This window comes from Equus quagga, chromosome 8 (genome assembly GCF_021613505.1).
Source record: "Equus quagga isolate Etosha38 chromosome 8, UCLA_HA_Equagga_1.0, whole genome shotgun sequence".
NCBI lineage: Eukaryota > Metazoa > Chordata > Mammalia > Perissodactyla > Equidae > Equus > Equus quagga.
The window spans coordinates 132,147,155-132,166,669 of record NC_060274.1 but is presented as its reverse complement, the minus strand read 5'-3'; the positions used below and the strand labels follow the sequence as shown (position 1 = coordinate 132,166,669).

Sequence of the window (19,515 nt, the reverse complement as noted above, 5' to 3'; positions counted from 1 at the left end):
AGAACTGCTCCTCTAACATCCAGCAATTTATAAAAGCTCCAGACCAGAAGGAAAACAATAAAAACACAGAATTCTGTCCTGAGGACTTGGAAATAGGTAAACTAAGTGAAAATGAGTTCAGAATAGCTATCATCAAAAAACTCAATGAGGTAAAGGGAAATATAGAGAAACAAGTCAATGAGTTCTGGAGTTACTTCACAAAAGAGATTGAAACTATAAAGAAGAACCAATCAGAAATACTAGAGATGAAAAATACAATGGATCAGATAAAACAGAATACAGATTCCCTGAATGCCCGTGTAGACATCATAGAGGAGAAAATTAGCATAATTGAAGATAGACAGGCTGAATGGCTCCAGAGAGAGGAAGAAAGACAACTAAGAATTTAAAAAAATGAAGAAAATCTCTGAGAAATAGCTGCCTCAATGAGAAAATGCAACTTAAGGATAATCAGAATTCCTGAGGGTGTGGAAAAGGAAAATGGAGCAGAAAGTGTGTGCTCAATGAAATTATAGAAGAGAACTTCTCAAATCTAGGGATTGAGAGAGAAATGCGTGTGGAGGAAGATTTCAGATCTCCTAGATTTGTCAATGTAAAAACACCTACTGCAAGGCACATAGTAGTAAAAATGGCAAAAATGAACGACAAAGAAAGAATACTCAGGGCAGCAAGGCAGAAGAAAATAACGTACAAAGGAACCCCTATCAGACTTTCAGCGGATTTCTCTACAGAAACCTTACAAGCTAGGAGAGATTGGAATGACGTATTCAAAACTTTAAAGGATAAAAATCATCAGCCAAGAATACTCTATCCAGCAAAAATATCCTTCAGATATGAGGGAGAAATTAAATCTTTTCCAGACAAACAAAAGAAAGGGACTTCGTAGTCACACAACCTCCACTACAAGATATCCTCAAGAAGGCTCTCATACCTGAAAAGAAAAAAAAGGGAGAAAGGCATCACAAAGCACAGAGTAGGGAGACGGATAGAATCAGAATAGGATAGCAACAGCTATCTACTACCAGGATAGTACAGCATTAGGATAAAGGGAAGGAAATCACCAAAAACAAAGACAGTCTTATCACTCTAACCACAAACTCACAACACAAGTTGGAATAAGAGATGGAAATACTAATTTAGGAGGGGAGGAGGAAAGGGACTGAAACAGTCTAGGCTAAGTAAGTAAGAGACCGCCAGAAAATGGACTATGTTATACATGAGGTTCTGAATACAAACCTCAGGGTAGCCACTAAACTAAAACACAGAACAAAGAAACAAAGCATAAATAAGGAAAAATCTAAGAAACCCAGCATACAAAATTGCAGAAGTCATTGGGCAGGCTAAAACACACAGGACGAGAAACAAAGGAAACACAGGAAAATCGGAAAACAAGCAATAGAATGACAGCATTAAGCCCTCATGCATCAATACTCACCCTCAATGTAAACGGATTGAATTCTCCAATAAAAAGACACACAGTGGCAAAATGGATTAAAGAACAAGATCCAACAATTTGTTGCCTCCAGGAAACACACCTCAGCTCCAAGGACAAACACAGGCTCAGAGTGAAGGGGTGGAAGACAATCCTTTAAGCTAATAGCAAACAAAAGAAAGCAGGTGTCTCAATGCTTATATCAGACAAAACAGACTTCAAGATAAGGCAGGTGCAGAGAGACACAGAGGGCCAATATATAATGATCAAAGGGATACTTCATCAAGAAGAAATAAGGCTTATAAATATCCGTGCACCCAACACAGGAGCACCAAAGTTCATAAAGCAACTATTAACAAACCTAAAAGAAGATATCAAAAATAACACAATAATAGTAGAGGACCTCAACACCCCACTCACATCAATGGACAGATCCTCCAGACAGAAAATCAACAAAGAAACAGTGCAGCTAAACGAAAAGCTAAAACAGTTGGACTTAATAGACATGTATAGAACACTCCATCCAAAAACAGCAGAATACACGTTCTTCTCAAGTGCACGTGGAACATTCTCAAGGATAGACCATATGTTGGGAAACAAGGCAAGCCTCTACAAATTTAAAAACATTGAAATTACAACAAGCATCTTCTCCGATCATAATGCTGTAAGGCTAGAAATTAATTATAAGAAAAAAGCTGAGAAAGGCACAAGGACGTGGAGACTAAACAATATGCTATTGAACAAGCAATGGATCATTGAAGAAATTAAAGAAGAAATCAAAAAATACCTGGAGACAAATGAAAATGATAACATGCCATACCAACTCATATGGGATACAGCAAAAGCTGTATCAAGAGGAAAATTCATCGCAATGCAGGCACATCTTAACAAACAAGAAAAATCCCAAATGAGCAATCTTAAACTACACCTAACTGAATTAGAGAAAGAAGAACAAACAAAGCCCAAAGTCAGCAGAAGGAGAGAAATAATAAAAATCAGAGCAGAAATAAATGCTATTGAAACAAAAAAGGCAGTAGAAAAGATCAATGAAACAAAGAGCTGGTTCTTTGAGAAGATAAATAAAATTGACAAACCCCTAGCCAGACTTACAAAGAAAAAAAGACAGAAAGCTCAAATAAACAAAATCAGAAATGAAAGAGGAGAAATAACAACACACTCCGCCGAAATACAACGGATTATAAGAGAATACTAAGAAAAACTATATGCCAGCAAAATGGATAACCTAGAGGAAATGGATAAATTCTTGGACTCCTACAATCTCCCAAAGCTCAGTCAAGAAGAAGCAGACAATTTAAACAGACCAATCATAAGGAAAGAGATTGACACAGCAATCAAAAGCATCCCAAAGAATAAAACCCCAGGACAAGATGGCTTTCCTGAGGAATTCTACCAAACTTTCAGAGAGGATTTAACACCTATCCTTTTCAAGCTATTCCAAAAAATTAGGGAGGATGGAACACTTCCTAACACATTCTATGAGGCCAACATCACGCTGATACCAAAGCCTGACAGGGACAGCACAAAAAAGGAGAACTACAGGCCAATATTGCTGATGAACATAGATTTTTTTTTTTTGCATAGATGCTAAAATTCTCAACAAAATTTTGGCAACCCGAATTCAGCAATTCATCAAAAGGAACATACATCATGATCAAGTGGGAGTCATACCAGGGACACAGGGATGGTTCAACATCTGCAAATCAATCAATGTGATACACCACGTCAATAAACTGAGGAATAAAAACCACATGATCATCTCAATAGATGCAGAGAAAGCATTTGAGAAGATCCAACAGCCATTTATGATAAAAACTCTGAACAAAATGGGCATAGAAGGGAACTACCTCAACATAATAAAGGCCATATATGACAAACCCACAGCCAACATCATACTCAATGGGCAAAAACTGAGTACCATACCCCTGAAAACAGGGACGAGACAAGGATGCCCTCTATCACCAATCTTATTTAACATAGTACTGGAGGTTTTGGTCCGAGCAATTAGGCAAGAAGAAGGAATAAAAGGAATCCTAATAGGGAGGGAAGAAGTGAAACTCTCGCTGTTTGCAGATGAGATGATCTTATATATAGAAAACCCCAAAGAATCCATTGGAAAACTTTTAGAAATAATCAACAACTACAGCAAAGTTGCAAGGTATAAAATCAATTTACATAAATCAGTAGCATTTCTATACTCTAATAACAAACTAACAGAAAAAGAACTCAAGAACACAATACCATTCGCAATCGCAACAAAAAGAATAAAATACCTCAGGGTGAATTTAACTAAGGAAGTGAAAGACCTATACAATGAAAATTACAAGGTTTTTCTGAAAGAAATGGGTGACAACATAGAGAGATGGAAAAACATTCCATGTACATGGATTGGAAGAATAAACATAGTTAAAATGTCCATTCTATCGAAAGCAATCTACAGATTCAATGCCATCCCAATCAGAATCCCAATGACATTCTTTACAGAAATAGAACAAAGAATCCTACAATTCATATGGGGCAACAAAAGACCCCGAATTGCTAAAGCAATCCTGAGAAAAAAGAACAAAGCTGGAGGCATCACAATTCCTGACTTGAAAACATACTACAAAGCTACAGTAATCAAAACAGCATGATACTGATACTGGTACAGAAACAGGTGCACAGATCAATGGAACAGAATTGAAAGCCCAGAAATAAAACCACACATCTGTGGACAGCTTATCTTCGACAAAGGAGCTCAGGGCATACAATGGAGAAAAGAAAGTCTTTTCAACAAATGGTGCTGGGAAAACTGGAAAGCCACGTGTAAAAGAATGAAAATTGACCCTTCTTTTTCACCATTCACAAAAATAAACTCAAAATGGATCAAAGACCTAAAGATGAGACCTGAAACCATAAGGCTTCTAGAAGAAAACGTAGGCAGTACACTCTTTGACATTAGTATTAAAAGGATCTTTTCGGACACCGTGTCTTCTCGGAGAAGGGAAACAATAGAAAGAATAAACAAATGGGACTTCATCTGACTAAAGAGCTTCTTCAAGGCAAAGGAAAACAGGATTGAAACAAAAAAACAACCCACTAACTGGGAAAAAATATTTGCAAGTAATACATCTGAGAAAGGCTTAATATACATAATATATAAAGAACTCACACAACTCAACAACAAAAATTCAAACAACCTGATCAAAAAATGGGCAGGAGGCATGAACAGACAATTCTCCAAAGAAGACATACGGATGGCCAATAGGCACATGGAAGGTGTTCATCATCGCTGATCATCAGGGAAATGCAAATCAAAACTACACTAAGATATCACCTTACACCCATTAGAATGACAAAAATAACTAAAACAAATAGTAACAAATGTTGGAGAGGTTGTGGAGAAAAAGGAACCCTCATACACTGCTGGTGGGAATGCAAACTGGTGCAGCCACTATGGAAACAGTATGGAGATTCTCAAAAAATTAAAAATAGAACTACCGTATGATCCAGCCATCCCACTACTGGGTATCTATCCAGAGAGCTTGAAGTCAGCAATTCCAAAAGTCCCATGCACCCCAATGTTCACTGCAGCATTATTTACAATAGCCAAGACGTGGAAGCAACCTAAGCGCCCATCAACAGATGATTGGATAAAGAAGATGTGGTATATATATACAATAGAATACTACTCAGCCATAAAAAAGATCAAAATTGTCCCATTTGCAACAACATGGATGGACCTTGAGGGAATTATGTTAAGTGAAATAAGCCAGATAGAGAAGGACAATCTCTGTATGAGTCCACTCATATGAGCAATTTAAAAATGTGGACAAGGAGAACAGATCAGTGGATACCAGGGGAAAGATGGGGTGGGGGGTGGGCACAAAGGGTGAAGGGGTGCACCTACAACACGACTGACAGACAATAACGTACAACTGAAATTTCACAAGATTGTAACCTATCATTAACTCAATAAATAATAAAAAAATTTTTAAAAAAAGAAAAGTAAAATGATAGTTTCAAATAGATTCTAAAAAGTTCTTTATTTTTCTCCGTCTTTCCCCCTTTCTCCCTCCCCCTTCCTCCCCTCACATAAACACACCACCCACAGGCAGGAGTTCTTCGAGCAAAACAAAATCAAAGGAACAGGGACAGATCTTGTCTGTGTTCACACTGAGCAGACTGTCCACCTCAGTTGGTGGTGGAAGTGGGACGAGACCCTCCCTTAAATAGAACTGTCACCCAGAATCACTCTGGTGATATGTGGCACTTGCGTTAATTTCAGTAAGGCACTCAGGCAGAGGGGCAATGCTGCAGAGCCCAGTGTGTTAGAAATGGCCGACAGGAGGTTTAACTTTACTCCATGGCCGTTGTCTGCCTGCTCTGAGCAGCTGGCCAAGTTGTCCTCCCAGATTCTTTGGGCTTTACAAAGTCCCATAGAAATTGATGAGATGCTTGCAATACTTAAGATGATTTTCTGCTAATCACATGGTGCCATCCGTCTTCAGCACACGTAGAATATCAGACCAGCAATTACTGAGTCAGCCTGGTGCTGGGCAAATGTGTTTCTGCTAATTAAACTTGTTGCATTTGAATGGCTTTCTTCAGCTATACTCAGTGCAGTGAAACTGTTGTGGACGATGAAAGAAGCGTTTTCGCCTTCCGTCCCAGCCTGAGACTGCAGATGGCTGCTCTGTGTGTGACGCACTGGTCCCTGAATTAGTCTTTTGTGTGGATGAGAGGTGGTAATTTGAATGTTTGAACCCCCCACAGGAAGCTTGTCTCAAAGTGAACAATTCGCCATATAAAGACTAATTAGGGCCTAAATTAATTAGAAGGTGTGGTTTGAAAGGATGTTGATGAGCAGAGTCTGTCATTTCAGACAAATGGAATAGAGCCAGATAAATTGGTCCCCATTAACATCTCGCTGTTTCGCAGGCACAGCTCCTTTGCTGCATTCTCAGAAATCTCCCCTCGAAACCAGCCTTGCTGGCCATTCAGGGTCTGTCCCCATTTGCCAGCGCCTCCCACATGGTGCCCGCGTGGAAGATATTTCAACAATCCTTGTGGCTTCTGCAAATTAATATTTATACTTCCTGGGTGTTCTGTTTCTCATCTGGAAAGCCAACCCTGAATGTTATTGATTTTTTTGTCACTGGATTGTCAAAAGCAAAGCTTGACATCAAAATGTGAAAGCCGTGGGCAGGAAATTACAAGAACGGCGGGGTGAGGGAGGGTCAGGGAGGAAGGGATGGGAAAGTAGAAAAACAAATCCAAGCTAATCCTTGTCTCTCTACCCTCACATTTGTGTTTTCCATGATGCCCTGTTTTTTATTTAAATAAACCGTTACTTTCCAAGTGCTTCTAAATTCTGATAGCTCCTTGATGACTTTTAAAACCGTGCTCCAGAGCCTCGCCATGGTGCACAGTTGGAATACGTTACAAGGATGTGTGTAATATCTCTCACCTCTCTGAAAATGAACATCACTTTTGCTTTCTTCTCTACCTCCCTTTTCTCACAGATGCAGTGTTTGGAAGGTGCCAGAAGGTTCCAGTGATAGACATATACCGCTATGAAGTGTCCCCGGTGGTTCTGCAGCACCTGACAGCCACCTTACAGAAGCTCTCCCACACAGGTATGGCAGGCTCAGGCTGAAACCACCCTGGGCTGGTGGCCTGAGAGGAGATTCCTGGTGGCTGCTGTCATGCTGAGGGCTCAGCAAACACTTTGCTTCTCCTTAAAAATCCACAGGCCTCTTAGGTAGTGAGGAATTAGAAAAGGACTAAATCAGGGGCCGGCCCCGTGGCCAAGTGGTTGAGTTCGCGCTCTCCACTTCAGTGGCCCGGGATTTCACCAGTTTGGATCCTGGGCGCAGACATGGCACCGCTTGTCAGGCCATGCTGAGGTGGAGTCCCACCTACCACAACTAGAATACACAACTATATACTGAGGGGCTTTGGGGAGAAGAAAAAAAAAGAAGATTGGCAACAGTTGTTAGTTCAAGTGCCAATCTTTAAAAAAAAAGAAGAAAAGGACTAAATCACCTAGTGTCATGGTGGAGAGAAGAGGGCTGGCAGCAGATAGCCTTGGTCACAGAAGGTGCCAGTCAGGAGCTCCCTGTGTGGGCTGGAGGCCATCCTGGGTGCTGTTGCCTGCACAGGGACCACAGCAGTTCTGTCAGTGCTTCAGACATGAGATGCTCGCTGGAGGTCATGTGAGCAGAGTGGCTGGTGGGTGCCTCCTCTTGGCCTGACCACATCCAGTCCAGCCACTGATCAACCTCAATAGAATCAATTTGCTTTTACCTGCTGTCATTACTAAATTTTTGTCACACAGTTTTGTCACAGGAGATTCCTGATAACCATTTTCTTCACAAGCGTGCTAAGAATATATTTTTAAAAATTATCGTAATTTAAAATTGTTATATATGTAATTATTATACATGTAATTCACATTATGTATACATAATTTTTAAAATTGAGGAGGGAAGCTGTATCATCAGGCTCAGCATTATGACCTGTTCCTTTTACTAAGGTAAAGTTCCCTCTCCTCGCGCCCTCAGAGCCTGGACAAGAGGACAATTTGTAAACACAGCGCCTGGCGTTGGGTGAGAGCTGTGGGTGAAGCTCTTGGAGGGTGAAATCTGTGCGTCTCATGGTCAGGACCTAAATGGCCTGCCCTGGGGGAACAGGCCTGGAAGTCAGGGACCAGAGAGCCCACATTCACTCTAGGTCACAGTACTCCCACTGGGCATGTGAGTTACTCCATCAAGGAAGATAAAAAATTCTGAGGCCGGCTGGAGCCGCAGCGGTTAAGTTTGCGCCCTCTGCTTCAGTGGCCCGAGGTTCGCTGGTTCAGATCCTGGGTGCACCGCTTGTCAAGCTGTGCTGTAGCAGGCATCCCACATATAAAGTAGAGGAAGATGGGAATGGATGTTAGCTCAGGGCCAGTCTTCCTTAGCAAAAAGAGGATTGGTGGCAGATATTAGCTCAGGGCTAATCTTCCTCAAAAGAAAAAAAAGAGAAAAAGGAAAAAAAAGTCTGTGGTCCAATAGGTTTGGGAAACAGTCCTTGCTCTGTTCCTCTTTCTGGATGTTCACAGGGTACATTGGCTTGTTAGGGCTCTGGAAAGTTCTGCAGTGAAGAATTATGTTAATTTGTTTACTCAAAGTCATTGGGCCATGGCACCCTTTCTACCTGAGACACCATCCGTGCTAGGGCTCAGTGAGAGAAGTAGAACTGCTAGGAGACCATGTCCGTGATTCCTTATAGGGTTTGGCTGCACACAGTTGTGGAAGCTGATTGTTGTCTCTGCATTTGGAGCTTAAAATATGCATGGCAGGCAGTGGGGAAGGGATGATGGGTGTGAGATGGGAGATCAAAGACAAGAATGAATGGGAGCCTGTGTCTGTTCTCATGGCCTTGACCTTGGTGATGAGGTGTTCTGCAGAAGCTGGCCCCTCATAAGGGAGCTGAACACACACAGGTCCCAGGAGCTGAAGAAGCTGAAGAGGGACCCAGGGGAGGTGGAGTGGTTGCTGGGAGGTGCTGCAGATCAGAGTGAGTGGACAGAGAAGCAACAATGTGTGTGAGCTACAGAATGGCTGGGGTCAAGCAACACGTAGTGCGTAATAATCAAGGCAAGTTGCATGGTAACTTGGTGGCCTGTGGTCAAGTATTCAGTCTTGACCAAGGCCTAGTAGCAGGCCGAAAGCAATTTCTTAAAAGGAGAGTAGTAATCTGCAGAGGATTTCATGTGTTTGCTCCGAAATCTTAAGAATCTGCATGGTGATTCACCTGTGGAGTCTTCCCAAAGGCCCCAAATAGCATCCCTTTCTGCCACTGGCATCCTTTAGCATGCAAGCATCTTACCAATGTCTGTGGAATAGTTGCTACTTCCTGCTCAGTAGGTTCAGTAAGCATAATATCCTCAGTGTACTGATGTCCCCTGGGAAGGAAAGGTAATTAAGGCCCTTGAGGACCAGATCATGACTTAGGGCTGGAGAGCTGATAGACTTTGATACAGCACAGTGAAGGTGTATTGCTAGCCTGGCCAGGTGAGAGCAAACTGCTTCTGATGATCTTTACTACAGGTGTAGGCAAAAACCATTCTCCAGATTAATAGCTGTGTAATAGGTACCATGGGGTGTGTCCATTTGTTCCAGCAGAGGAACCACATTTGCAACAGCAACAGCAGTTGGAGTCACCCCCTGGTTAAGGTTATGATAATACACTGTCATTCTCCAAGATGCATCGTCTTCTGCACAGGCCACCTAGGCGAGCTGAATGGGGCTGTGGTGGGAATTGTCAGCACTGCATCTTTCGAGTCCTTGATGGTGGCACTGATCTCTGCAACCCTTCTGGGAATGTGGTGTTGCTTTTGGTTTGTGACTTTGTGAGTAGAAGTGTTGGTTTATGGTGTTTGTAGGTCGAGGCAGTTCCAGTGTGTTTCCTACCATTATAGCCCTCTCTTCACAGGTCAGGGAGCCGGTGTGAGGATTCTGCCAGCTGCTGAGTGTTTGTTCCAATTATGCCTCCCGGAACTGGGGAGATGATCACAGGATGGGTTTGATCATCTGACTTCCATAAGCCACTCCTCTGACTGGTGGACCACAGTGACATTTTGGATCTTCTGGAGTTAATGTCACTTCAGGGCCAGTGTCCAGTAATCACTGAAAAGTCTGATTATTTCCTTTTCCTCAGTGCACAGTCACCCTGGGGAAAGGCCGTAGGTCCCTTTGGAGGAGGCTGGGGGGCAGATTAACAGTATGAATTTTTGGCTTGTGTAGCAGAATCCTTCCTCAAGGGGACCTGTTCCCCAGCCCCTTCACTCAAGCAGTTCTGGTCTGTGAGATAGAATTTCCAAGTCTGGAAATTGATTGAGGGGCTGTGACTCTGTTTTGGTGATTCAAGTGAGTTCAGTTTAGTAGATCTAGAATTTTCCTGCTTATGCAGATCCATAAGGCTCTAGTAGGCCGCCCATCTGTTCCAGTTCTAGGAACACTGTGATTGCCTCATCAATGCCAAAGGTCTCTGTGGGCCAGGCTCTTCTGATTGCTGCTTTATGCTGACCATGTCCACCTTTCTTTGGCTTTTAAGTGCCACCACTGGGCCCCTGACACCTCAGGATCCCATCATCCTCACCGCACTTAGGGGTCCCAGATTGGTGGTAGCGGCTCCCACTGTAACTTCTGACCTCCAGGGGGCATCGCCTGGAGCTCTTTGAGGGTGCTGGGACAACTCTAGGAACTTATTTCTCACAGCCTTGGTGAAAGGCATGTCCTCTGGACCCTCCTGAGGTTCTTAGCAGATATACGTGATACATCCACTCTAGCATCCCAATCTCCCTAAGCCTTTGGATACTTGACTCTACTATGTCAAGGAAGTTCTGCCATTCCACTTCATTTCATGCAGACTCTCTGCTTTGGGTCCCTTTTTATGTCAACCAGCAGTGGAAACTGTTAAAGACATTTCCAGCCCCCCATTCTAAAACATTGGATGGAGAATCGGTGCTTAGTGGCCCATATCAACAAATTCGACCGGGTCCAATTTCTGTTCATTTCACTTTGATCTCACATCCTTAAGACTCATTCCCACATGGGTTCCCAGGTTTCTGTTGATATAAATTGGCAAGATCATGTGATTCTTTGGTGTGGATTGCACTCCTCATGGGCCATGCTTTTGCGTCACCCTTGGGGGCCTGCTGGGACTTGAGTCCAGATATGGGTCTAGATGCAGTGAGAGCTGCTGGGGGTGGGACTTGGGGAGGGTCAACAGGGCCGTGCAAGGCAACCACCTTGTGTGGCATTACAGGTTCTTCAGGCAAAGCCAGGGTTAACCTCTTCAACAAGAGAGGAGGGGGTGCTTCTCCTGGCAAAGAAAGTTTGGTGAAATTTAAGGGTCAGTGTCCCAGCTTCATCAGGATGCCCATATTTCAGTATCCCATTCCTTTCCAAGCAATGCCATAACTATAATAAAAGACCCTCTGAAGCTGGGGATTCAGTTTGCATAGCAGTTCAATCACACAGGGGGTTAGACTTTGGGTTTAGTGCTTAGGGTAAGTTTGAGACAGAGAGAGAACACTTCATGGAGGGGGTTAAACATAGAGACAAATAATTTTTTTAATTAATAGATTTTATTTTTTAGAGCAGTTTTAGATTACAGAAAGGTTGAGCAGAAAGAGAGTTTGCATATACCCTCACCACCACCCCCCCCGAAAAAGTTTTTCCTATTACTAACATCTTGCGTTGGTGTGGTACCTTTGTTGCAATTGATGAGTCAATATTGATGCATTATTAACTAGTGTCCATAGTTTGCATTAGGGTTAACTTTTTGTTTTGTACATTCCACAGGTTTTAACAAATGTGTAATGACATGTATCCACCGTTATGGTGTCACACAGAGTATGTTTACTACCTGCACCCCCCAGCCACTGCTCATCTTTTTACTGTCTCCATAGTCTTGCCTTCCCCAGAAGGTCATTGAGTTGGAATCACACAGTGTGTAGCCTTTTCAGATTGGCTTCTTTTGCTTAGTAATGTGCATTTAAGTTTCCTCCACGTCTTTTCACAGCTTGATAGCTCATTTCTTTTTAGTGCTATGTAATATTCCATTGTGTGGATGAATTACAGTTTATTTATCTGCTCACCTGCTGAGGGACATCTTGGTTGGTTCCAAGATATTGCAGTTATGAATAAAGCTGCTGTAAACATCCATAGCAGGTTTTCATGTGGACAAAAGTTTTCAACTCCTTTGGGTAAATGCCAAGGAGTGCGATTGCTGGATTATCTTGTAAGAGTATGTTTGGTTTTAGAAACTGCCAAACTGAGCTGTTGTGAAGGTCAAATGGAATCAAATAAAATATTTTAAAATATTTTATAAATATGAGTATTTCCAAATGTTAAATATTATTTATTTTGATACTTTGTTTCCAGTTTATGACAGCTATTACACAGACCATATGCACCTTTTTTTTTTCCAGTGGAGATTATTGCAAAGTTTTGCTAAGTTGGTTAGCTCTGTGGATCAGGTCAAATGCCAGAAAAACAACTGTTTTCCAAGGGATGAGGAAATGTTCTAGTTCTTTTCTTAAAATGATGCCAATGCCAATGATGATGATAATGCACATGGACTCTCTTGACAGACGTTTAGCCCACGAAGCCCTGGGGTGGTATACAGTGCGCTGCTTCAGTCTCTTACACCCAGAGGCACTTAGCACACCCTAGCAGGATGTGGGGTCGGGCTGTGACTGGACAGACACCAGACCTCTTCACCATCGTTGTTTCTACCATTGACTTGGTAGCACTCAGATCCTGGGTTTTTGTCAGTAAGAAAGACACATAGGGAGAAAGCCTGTGGACTAACTGTGGCAGTTTTTCTCGTGGTCGCTTTTCCAGGTCCTAATTGTGTTGCAGACTCCTGCATCTCTTCCTACAAGCCCATGCCTGGGGAGGCAGGGATGGGGTGGAGTGGCTCCTTACTTCTCCAAAGATGACTTTGGAGGGGGATGGAACAAGCAGATGAGGAAGGGCCATGGGGCGAGCCGTTTAGCCTTTGTAAGCCTCAATTTCTCCCTCTGCACACCGGGTTCATACTTATGCGAGCACTGCTGCCTGTACTTCCCGTCACTGACTCCTTCTTGCCTCGTCCTCCCTGTCCTCCCCATCCTCGCCGCCCAGACGTGCCCGGCCAGCTCAGGCCACTCTCTGGGGTCCCTGGCTGGACATGCTGCACCTTCCCAGCCCTGTCTGCTTGGTGCAGGGTGGACAATGACCAGAATGGACATCTAGGGGCCTCAATTCTTGTCTTCCCTGCTACCACACCAGCCCTTCCTTTCTGTCATGATATTAGCTCAGAAAAGCGGAAAAATGTTCAAAAGTATTAGATATGGAAAAGCAAAGGTGCTTTCTAAAGCTAGGATACTGACAACTCTTCATGTAGCTGCTGAATTGCCATCTGTTAAAATACTTTCTTTATGATGTGCTGGGGGTGCTCTTGCGGGAATGGAGGAAGGCCAGGGCTGGGGGAGGTGTCTCTGGTCAGCTGCTCTAATTAGGTGCAGGCCTCTGCCTCCTGGGCTGTGCTTTCTCTACAGCCGTTTTCACTAGTGTCATCTAAGGTTTAGTGCAGCCCAGGAGGAACAGAAGGGAGGGAAGTGTATCTACAGCCCTTCGCAGCCCTCACCTTAGCAAGGATTTCTCAGGGTCAGAGCTGGTGGGCTGGAGAGGGGGGTACGGACACAAACAGATCTGTGACCCATCAGCCTGGGTTCCCCGATGTGCCTACCTGCAGAGACCACCACCGGCTTGCTCTCCTGAGCTGGCTAGGCAAGCAGTTCCCTCTCCCTCTGCCCACAGAGAATAAAAGGGATACCATATGCTGTGTGCTTCTGATAATTTCCCTCCTTCACGCTACGTATCTAGATGAGGCACTGTTGTGTTACCCAAGACCTGGACTGGAGGGTTTGATGGTGACATTTGATGGTATGGGGCAAGGGAGGGAGGACATTTGGGGCTTGGAGAGCTGTTTGCAGCTCTTCCCTGAACCCATCCCATGCTTCCCTAAGCACACCCCAGTCCTTCCCCAGAACACCCCAGTCCTTCCCCAGAACGCCCCAGTCCTTCCCCAGTTCTAAGTTAATTCCCTCCAGCCAGTCCTTGAGCAGATTGCATTTCTTCTCTTGGAAGCCATGTGGGCACCTCTGATGGAAGTTGGAGATGTCCGGCTGGTGGGATTCCTGGCTTTGAGATCCCTCGTCAGTTTCTGCTTCTGGTGGCTATTGCTGCTTAGTCACAAGAGGGCGTGTCAGAGTGATTGGACAAACTCAGGATGCAGCCATCCATTAGCTTGTACCTATGATGGCAAATTGTGTTTCCTCCTCTCTGTTAGCAGCAATAGAAGACATGTCCCAATAAGACTGGAGGTGTGTGTGCGAAAAGGGATTTTATAGGCTAGTTTGAAAAGAAATGTCATAGGGACAATTGTGCTGTCCTGAACCATACTGCTCTGATGCTTTCCAGAAATGATGTTCATATTTCTCCCTCAGGCTCTCCCTGAGGGCTAATGCTGGCTGGCTCTCTGCTCTCCCCACCTCCCAGGCAACTGGTGGTTGAAACCTCTTCTCTGCTTCTTCTCTCCTTTGGTCAGCGCACTGGGGATTCGCAGCCCATTTGGCTTAGGGGGTAGACACCCCTACGTACTTTCCATCGTCTGTGTGAGGATCAGATTCTAGGGGTCAGGTTTGCGAATCCTGCACAGTTTAATGATGGCTTTTTGGGAAAATCGTTTGGGAGAATGTAAAGCACGGGAATGAGACCAAGGTGCTCTTACAGAGGGAATTGGAGCACTGTTTCAGAGCAGGACCAGGGAGGGAACTGTGAGCCAAGCCCTTGGCTCAGATCCACAGAACAGACTTGGAAAGGACCCCTGCTTTACCCCGTCCCCCCAGTCCTTATTTCTTCTTTCAGGGGACCTGAGAGGGATAGAGAAACAGAGGCAAAGTGCTTTCAGGTGGCAGAATGATCCCAGTGTTTAACCTTGAAATTGTCCCATGATGAGCTCCCTTCTGGGTCTGACCTTTCCTCCAGGCGTTCCTGGCTTCATCTTGGCCCCACTCATTCTGAGACCTCTGGCCAGGGACTCACGTGATGGTGTGAAACTCTGGATGCGGACAAGGGCACCCTTCCCGAGAGAGGCAGAGGCAGCACATTCTCTTTCTGACCTCACCCAGTGCCTGCCTCCTTGGGATGCCCTCCATAGACGTCTGATCTTTCTGACTTGCCACGAGCCTTGAGATGGACTTTCACTTCTTCTGCATTTCTGGTGCTTGAAGACAAGGGGCATCTTCTTGGAACCAGGAAGCCACAGCAGTCAAACAATGGACAAGAGCCCCACCCAGCTGAGTACCAGGCCTGTTTCGTGCTGTGGCTGGGCATCAGCTCGTGTGCATCCCAGACAATAGGACACAAATGCCATGACCTGGACAGCCAGAGCCTCCTAGTTCAGCTCTGCCCTCCGGGACTGCTGTCCAGGTGCCCATCAGCCCTTGACCAGTTACCTCTGTCTCCTGGGCTATTGATTTCCCCAGACTGGGAAAGTCATCCTCGGGACCTGTGAAAATGCAGATTTGTGGGCCCGTCCCAATGGTTCTGACAAAGAGTGTGGAGTGGGACCTAGGACTCTGCATTTTCAATAAGCACCAGAGATAATCCTGAGGCAGGAGGTCCTTTTGGTCAGCTTGGTCCTTTGAGGTGTTCCAGCCTTCCTCCTGTAACCACATCTGAGGTGCATGCCAGCTTGTGCCCATCTGCAGGAAAGAGTCCACATAAACCGAAGTGGTGTGAATTTAAATTTGGGTAATTCTGGTATGATTTAGATTCTGACTGCCCTGCCAAAGTTCATCCTATAACAGTCCTTATTATGAGTACTCCAGTATGACTGCCACTCAGAACCTGGGCTATCACTGCCTGCATCCCCACTAACACACATACACACATGCATATGTGCACACAAATGAATACACCTGCACACATGCACTCACACATGCACACACATACAAACACACACTTGCCTGCACAGTGTGCATACACACATGTGCATACAAATGCACACATTAGCACCAACATATGCACACATCCATGCATACACATACCCACATGCACATACCACACATGTGAGGGCACACAGGCACAAACATGCACATGGCATATGTGCACAGACACACTAATGAACATGCACACACATGTACACCAATGTGCACACACACCACATGCGCACATGCTCACATACATGTGCACACATGTACAAACACATGTGTGTGCCCACACCACTTTTGGGTCCCTTATCTAACACTGTATTTTCCAACAGTGCCATGTAATCTGGAACTTTTTCTCTGATTTCTTCGATCAGTGTTACTTACTCTCTGCCTCATTTTTTTCTCTGGATCTTTTAGGTTTTTCGCCCTGGTCATGAAAGACTCAATAGTGGAATACACCCAAGAGGTGTTGTCTTTCCCTAAGGAAGGAATCTCTAATCAGCTGGTTTCCTGAACTTGGTTAGCCTGATATGGTGTGGTTTTTGGGAAGGAGACTTTTCAGAATCCTTGAAATCGTTCTACCCTGGTAACTGCCTTTGAAGCAGAGTTGGGTATATGTTTCTGTTTGTTGGCTTCATCAAGGCCACTTTTTGGAGATGCAGTTGCTGGGCTCAATGACAGATGGCTGCTTGTGCTGCCATTGGAGCGTCTTCCTCATGAAGAAGGAAGGGAAAATGGGATTTAATTGTGCAACTTTCTTCTTCAACATAAATATATACATCAAGGAACAAAATTGTGTTCAATTTTATTTACCATTCTTGTCTCCTACAGGCAGCATTATTTCATGGATGGACACATTGTTCTCTCATGTATTAAATTTTTAAAAAATACATTTCACTTCTTTTGACAAGCCATTAAAATTCAGCATTTAAATGTCACTCTTTGGCACATAATTTGCTGTCATGAAAACAACTATGGATTTATTTCTTGGCAAGAATCTCCTGACGTATTGAGCTGTATGTCAAAAGCAAAAAAAGCAAAATTAAAAGAAAAAACTAACACAGTGTTGCAATTCCTTGAAACAGAATGAAAAGAAATCTCCTAATGATATGGAACAGCACACAGAAAACCAATGTCAGCTGCAGTGTTTGCCGGACATGCCGGCCGTCTGCAGTGGGGTTCGCGCCTGTGCTGTGTCACGGGCGCGTTCTGCACCGTGGTGCTTTGCGCCGCAGGCCAGTCAGGCCGAGCTTTGCCTTTCTACTGGATTTTCTTCCTTGGTTATTCTCTCTGCTTGCAGTCAACCTGAACTTGCTCACCTGTCTTCTCTTGTTGGATCACCCACCCTGTGCCTTTGGAAATTGGAGTCATTCCTTTTTGCTGAGGTCTAGCTGAGGTCCACACCCCCAAGCTCCAGGTGGACTCAGCTGTGCGGTAGAGAGAGGGAGATGTGTACATGGCAGAATGTACCAGTTGCAAAGTTGATACTTGGCCTTCACGGGATTTATGTTATATTCAGTTGGACATTCATATGCAAAGGTAGGAACATGGCAGAGGGACCACTAAGGGTGAAAGATGATTGTTGGGAAATAGAAAGGTCATGAAGGGGTTGATGGGAGACAGCGGCAGCTAGACGACAGGTCCATTATTCTCATCACCTAGCCCTACATAACCTGCGCCTGGGATGCTTCTAATGTCTCTACATCCAAGGGTGTTTCTGTGAAGTGAACTTTTATTAAACACACCCAGTTTCCTAAATAAACAACATGAGCTTCAAAGCTTAAACAGGCCTGCGTCACTGGCAGGCAGCAGGATGTGCAGATGAGGTTGTATATGGTAATGGGAGCTGCAGGGCTGGCATCATATCCAGCTGACCTCCTCTCCTGATTAACGCAGCCATCGGCAGCTTAGCTGTGCTGAGCCTCAGTGGCCGCTGGGGGATATTATTTCCGAACTTGAAGAGTTGCTGTGAGGATTTTAAGGATGGAGGGCTCAGCCTAGTCCCCGGCATACAGCAGCATTAATTTGGTGGTAGTAAGGAGCTCTTGCTAGATTCCAATAAGCAAGAATGATTGCAGATTCCTGGAGAGGAGTGAGTGAAGCAAGTCCATGCAAAGCCTTGTAGCTGGTGAAGTGTCCTCCCTCCAGTGATCAGCGGGTACTCTTTCCATGGGAGGACCTGGGGTCACCGAAATGCTAATGCCTCATACAGTTCATCTCCAGCACAGCCCTCCCTACCCAGCTCCAGACTCACATGTCCAACTAGACATTAACATGCCCCCAAAAGGAACAGTTTCACTTCACTCGTATCCCTTTTCCAAACCTGTGCCTTCCTTGGTCTTTGCCTGTTTTGGTAAAGGTCATCACCATCCACCAATTCTCCAAAAATGGGCTCCACCAATTCTCCAGAAATGGGCTCCTGCCTACTCTCCACCTCATCCACACTTGCCTCTCTTCATTCATAGTGCTCCAGCTGCCCCTGCCTTCCTTCCCTCCTCGTCCCCTCTCTGTTTGCCTGGAGTCCTTTCCCTCTGCTTCTTCCCATAGCTGGCTCTTATGCTGGAGCTTTCAGTTCAGGGGTGACTCATCACAGTTAAGGGAATGGTCACTCTGTCACATCGTCGTGTCTGTTTCCGTTGTAACACTCATTACTTTCAGGGGTCTAGTGTGTTGCCAGTGCCTCTGCTGTCACAAGCTCTGAAGACTTGGCTATTCTTCTCATTGCCAAGCTTCCAGTACCTCGCGCCTGGTGCAGAGCAGGTGTCTTGTTTGTATGGGTTAGATGAATGCGTCAATGACCCAGTGATGGACTTGCCTCATGTGGAAGGCACTGCCACACAATGACAAGGCACTCCCTGAGTGTGAGCAAGGACAGCTGGATTTTACTCTCCTCTCCAACATAAGTTAACTCTATGATTGTATCACTAAGGCCTCTTTCCTTATAAGATACGTTTTTTCCTCTAAGGGAGATTCACCCTGAGCTAACATCTGTGCCCATCTTTCTCTATTTTGTATGTGGGTCACTGCCACAGGATGGCTGCTGCTGAGTGGTGTAGGTCCGTGTCTGGGAACCGAACCCAGGCCACCAAAGTGGAACGTGCTGAACTTAACAACTAGGCCATGGGGCTACCCCCGTTATAAGATACTTTTTAATCTTTTTATTGTTAAATGAAAACAGATATAGAAAATTGTACAAAACTTGTATATGTGGTGTGCACACATACTCATATATTTATATGTATCCTCATGGATTCATACAATTTCTAATTCAAATCAGGACTACAAAGTTTACTTAACCTTTTTAATATTAATTTAAATTTCTGTTCTTCCACAGTGGGAATGGTGGTTTCCCACGTGACAGAGAGTGATAGAACTACAATATGCAGAATTATTCATTTATTTTATACTGCCGTACACATTGGCAGAAAACAATCCTGAGACTACCTCCCCCAACTGCTACTACTGAGAACAGTTACAAGCTGCCTTTGCTCATGCTGTCCCCATCTGTGCACTTGTTAGCCCCCTTTAGTGTTAGGTTTGTGTATATCTG

The 19,515-nt window shown here is 44.4% G+C and overlaps 1 protein-coding gene across 1 annotated transcript in view; it reads left to right on the top strand.

The window, feature by feature from the left end:
- PTPRN2 (protein tyrosine phosphatase receptor type N2) overlaps positions 1-19,515 on the top strand; it is a 738,567-nt gene that overhangs the window by 34,853 nt on the left and 684,199 nt on the right. Inside the window, exon 2 of the mRNA XM_046668847.1 lies at positions 6,955-7,068. Within this exon, the coding sequence (XP_046524803.1) occupies positions 6,955-7,068 (114 nt within the window). The remainder of the gene's footprint in view (positions 1-6,954; positions 7,069-19,515) is intronic.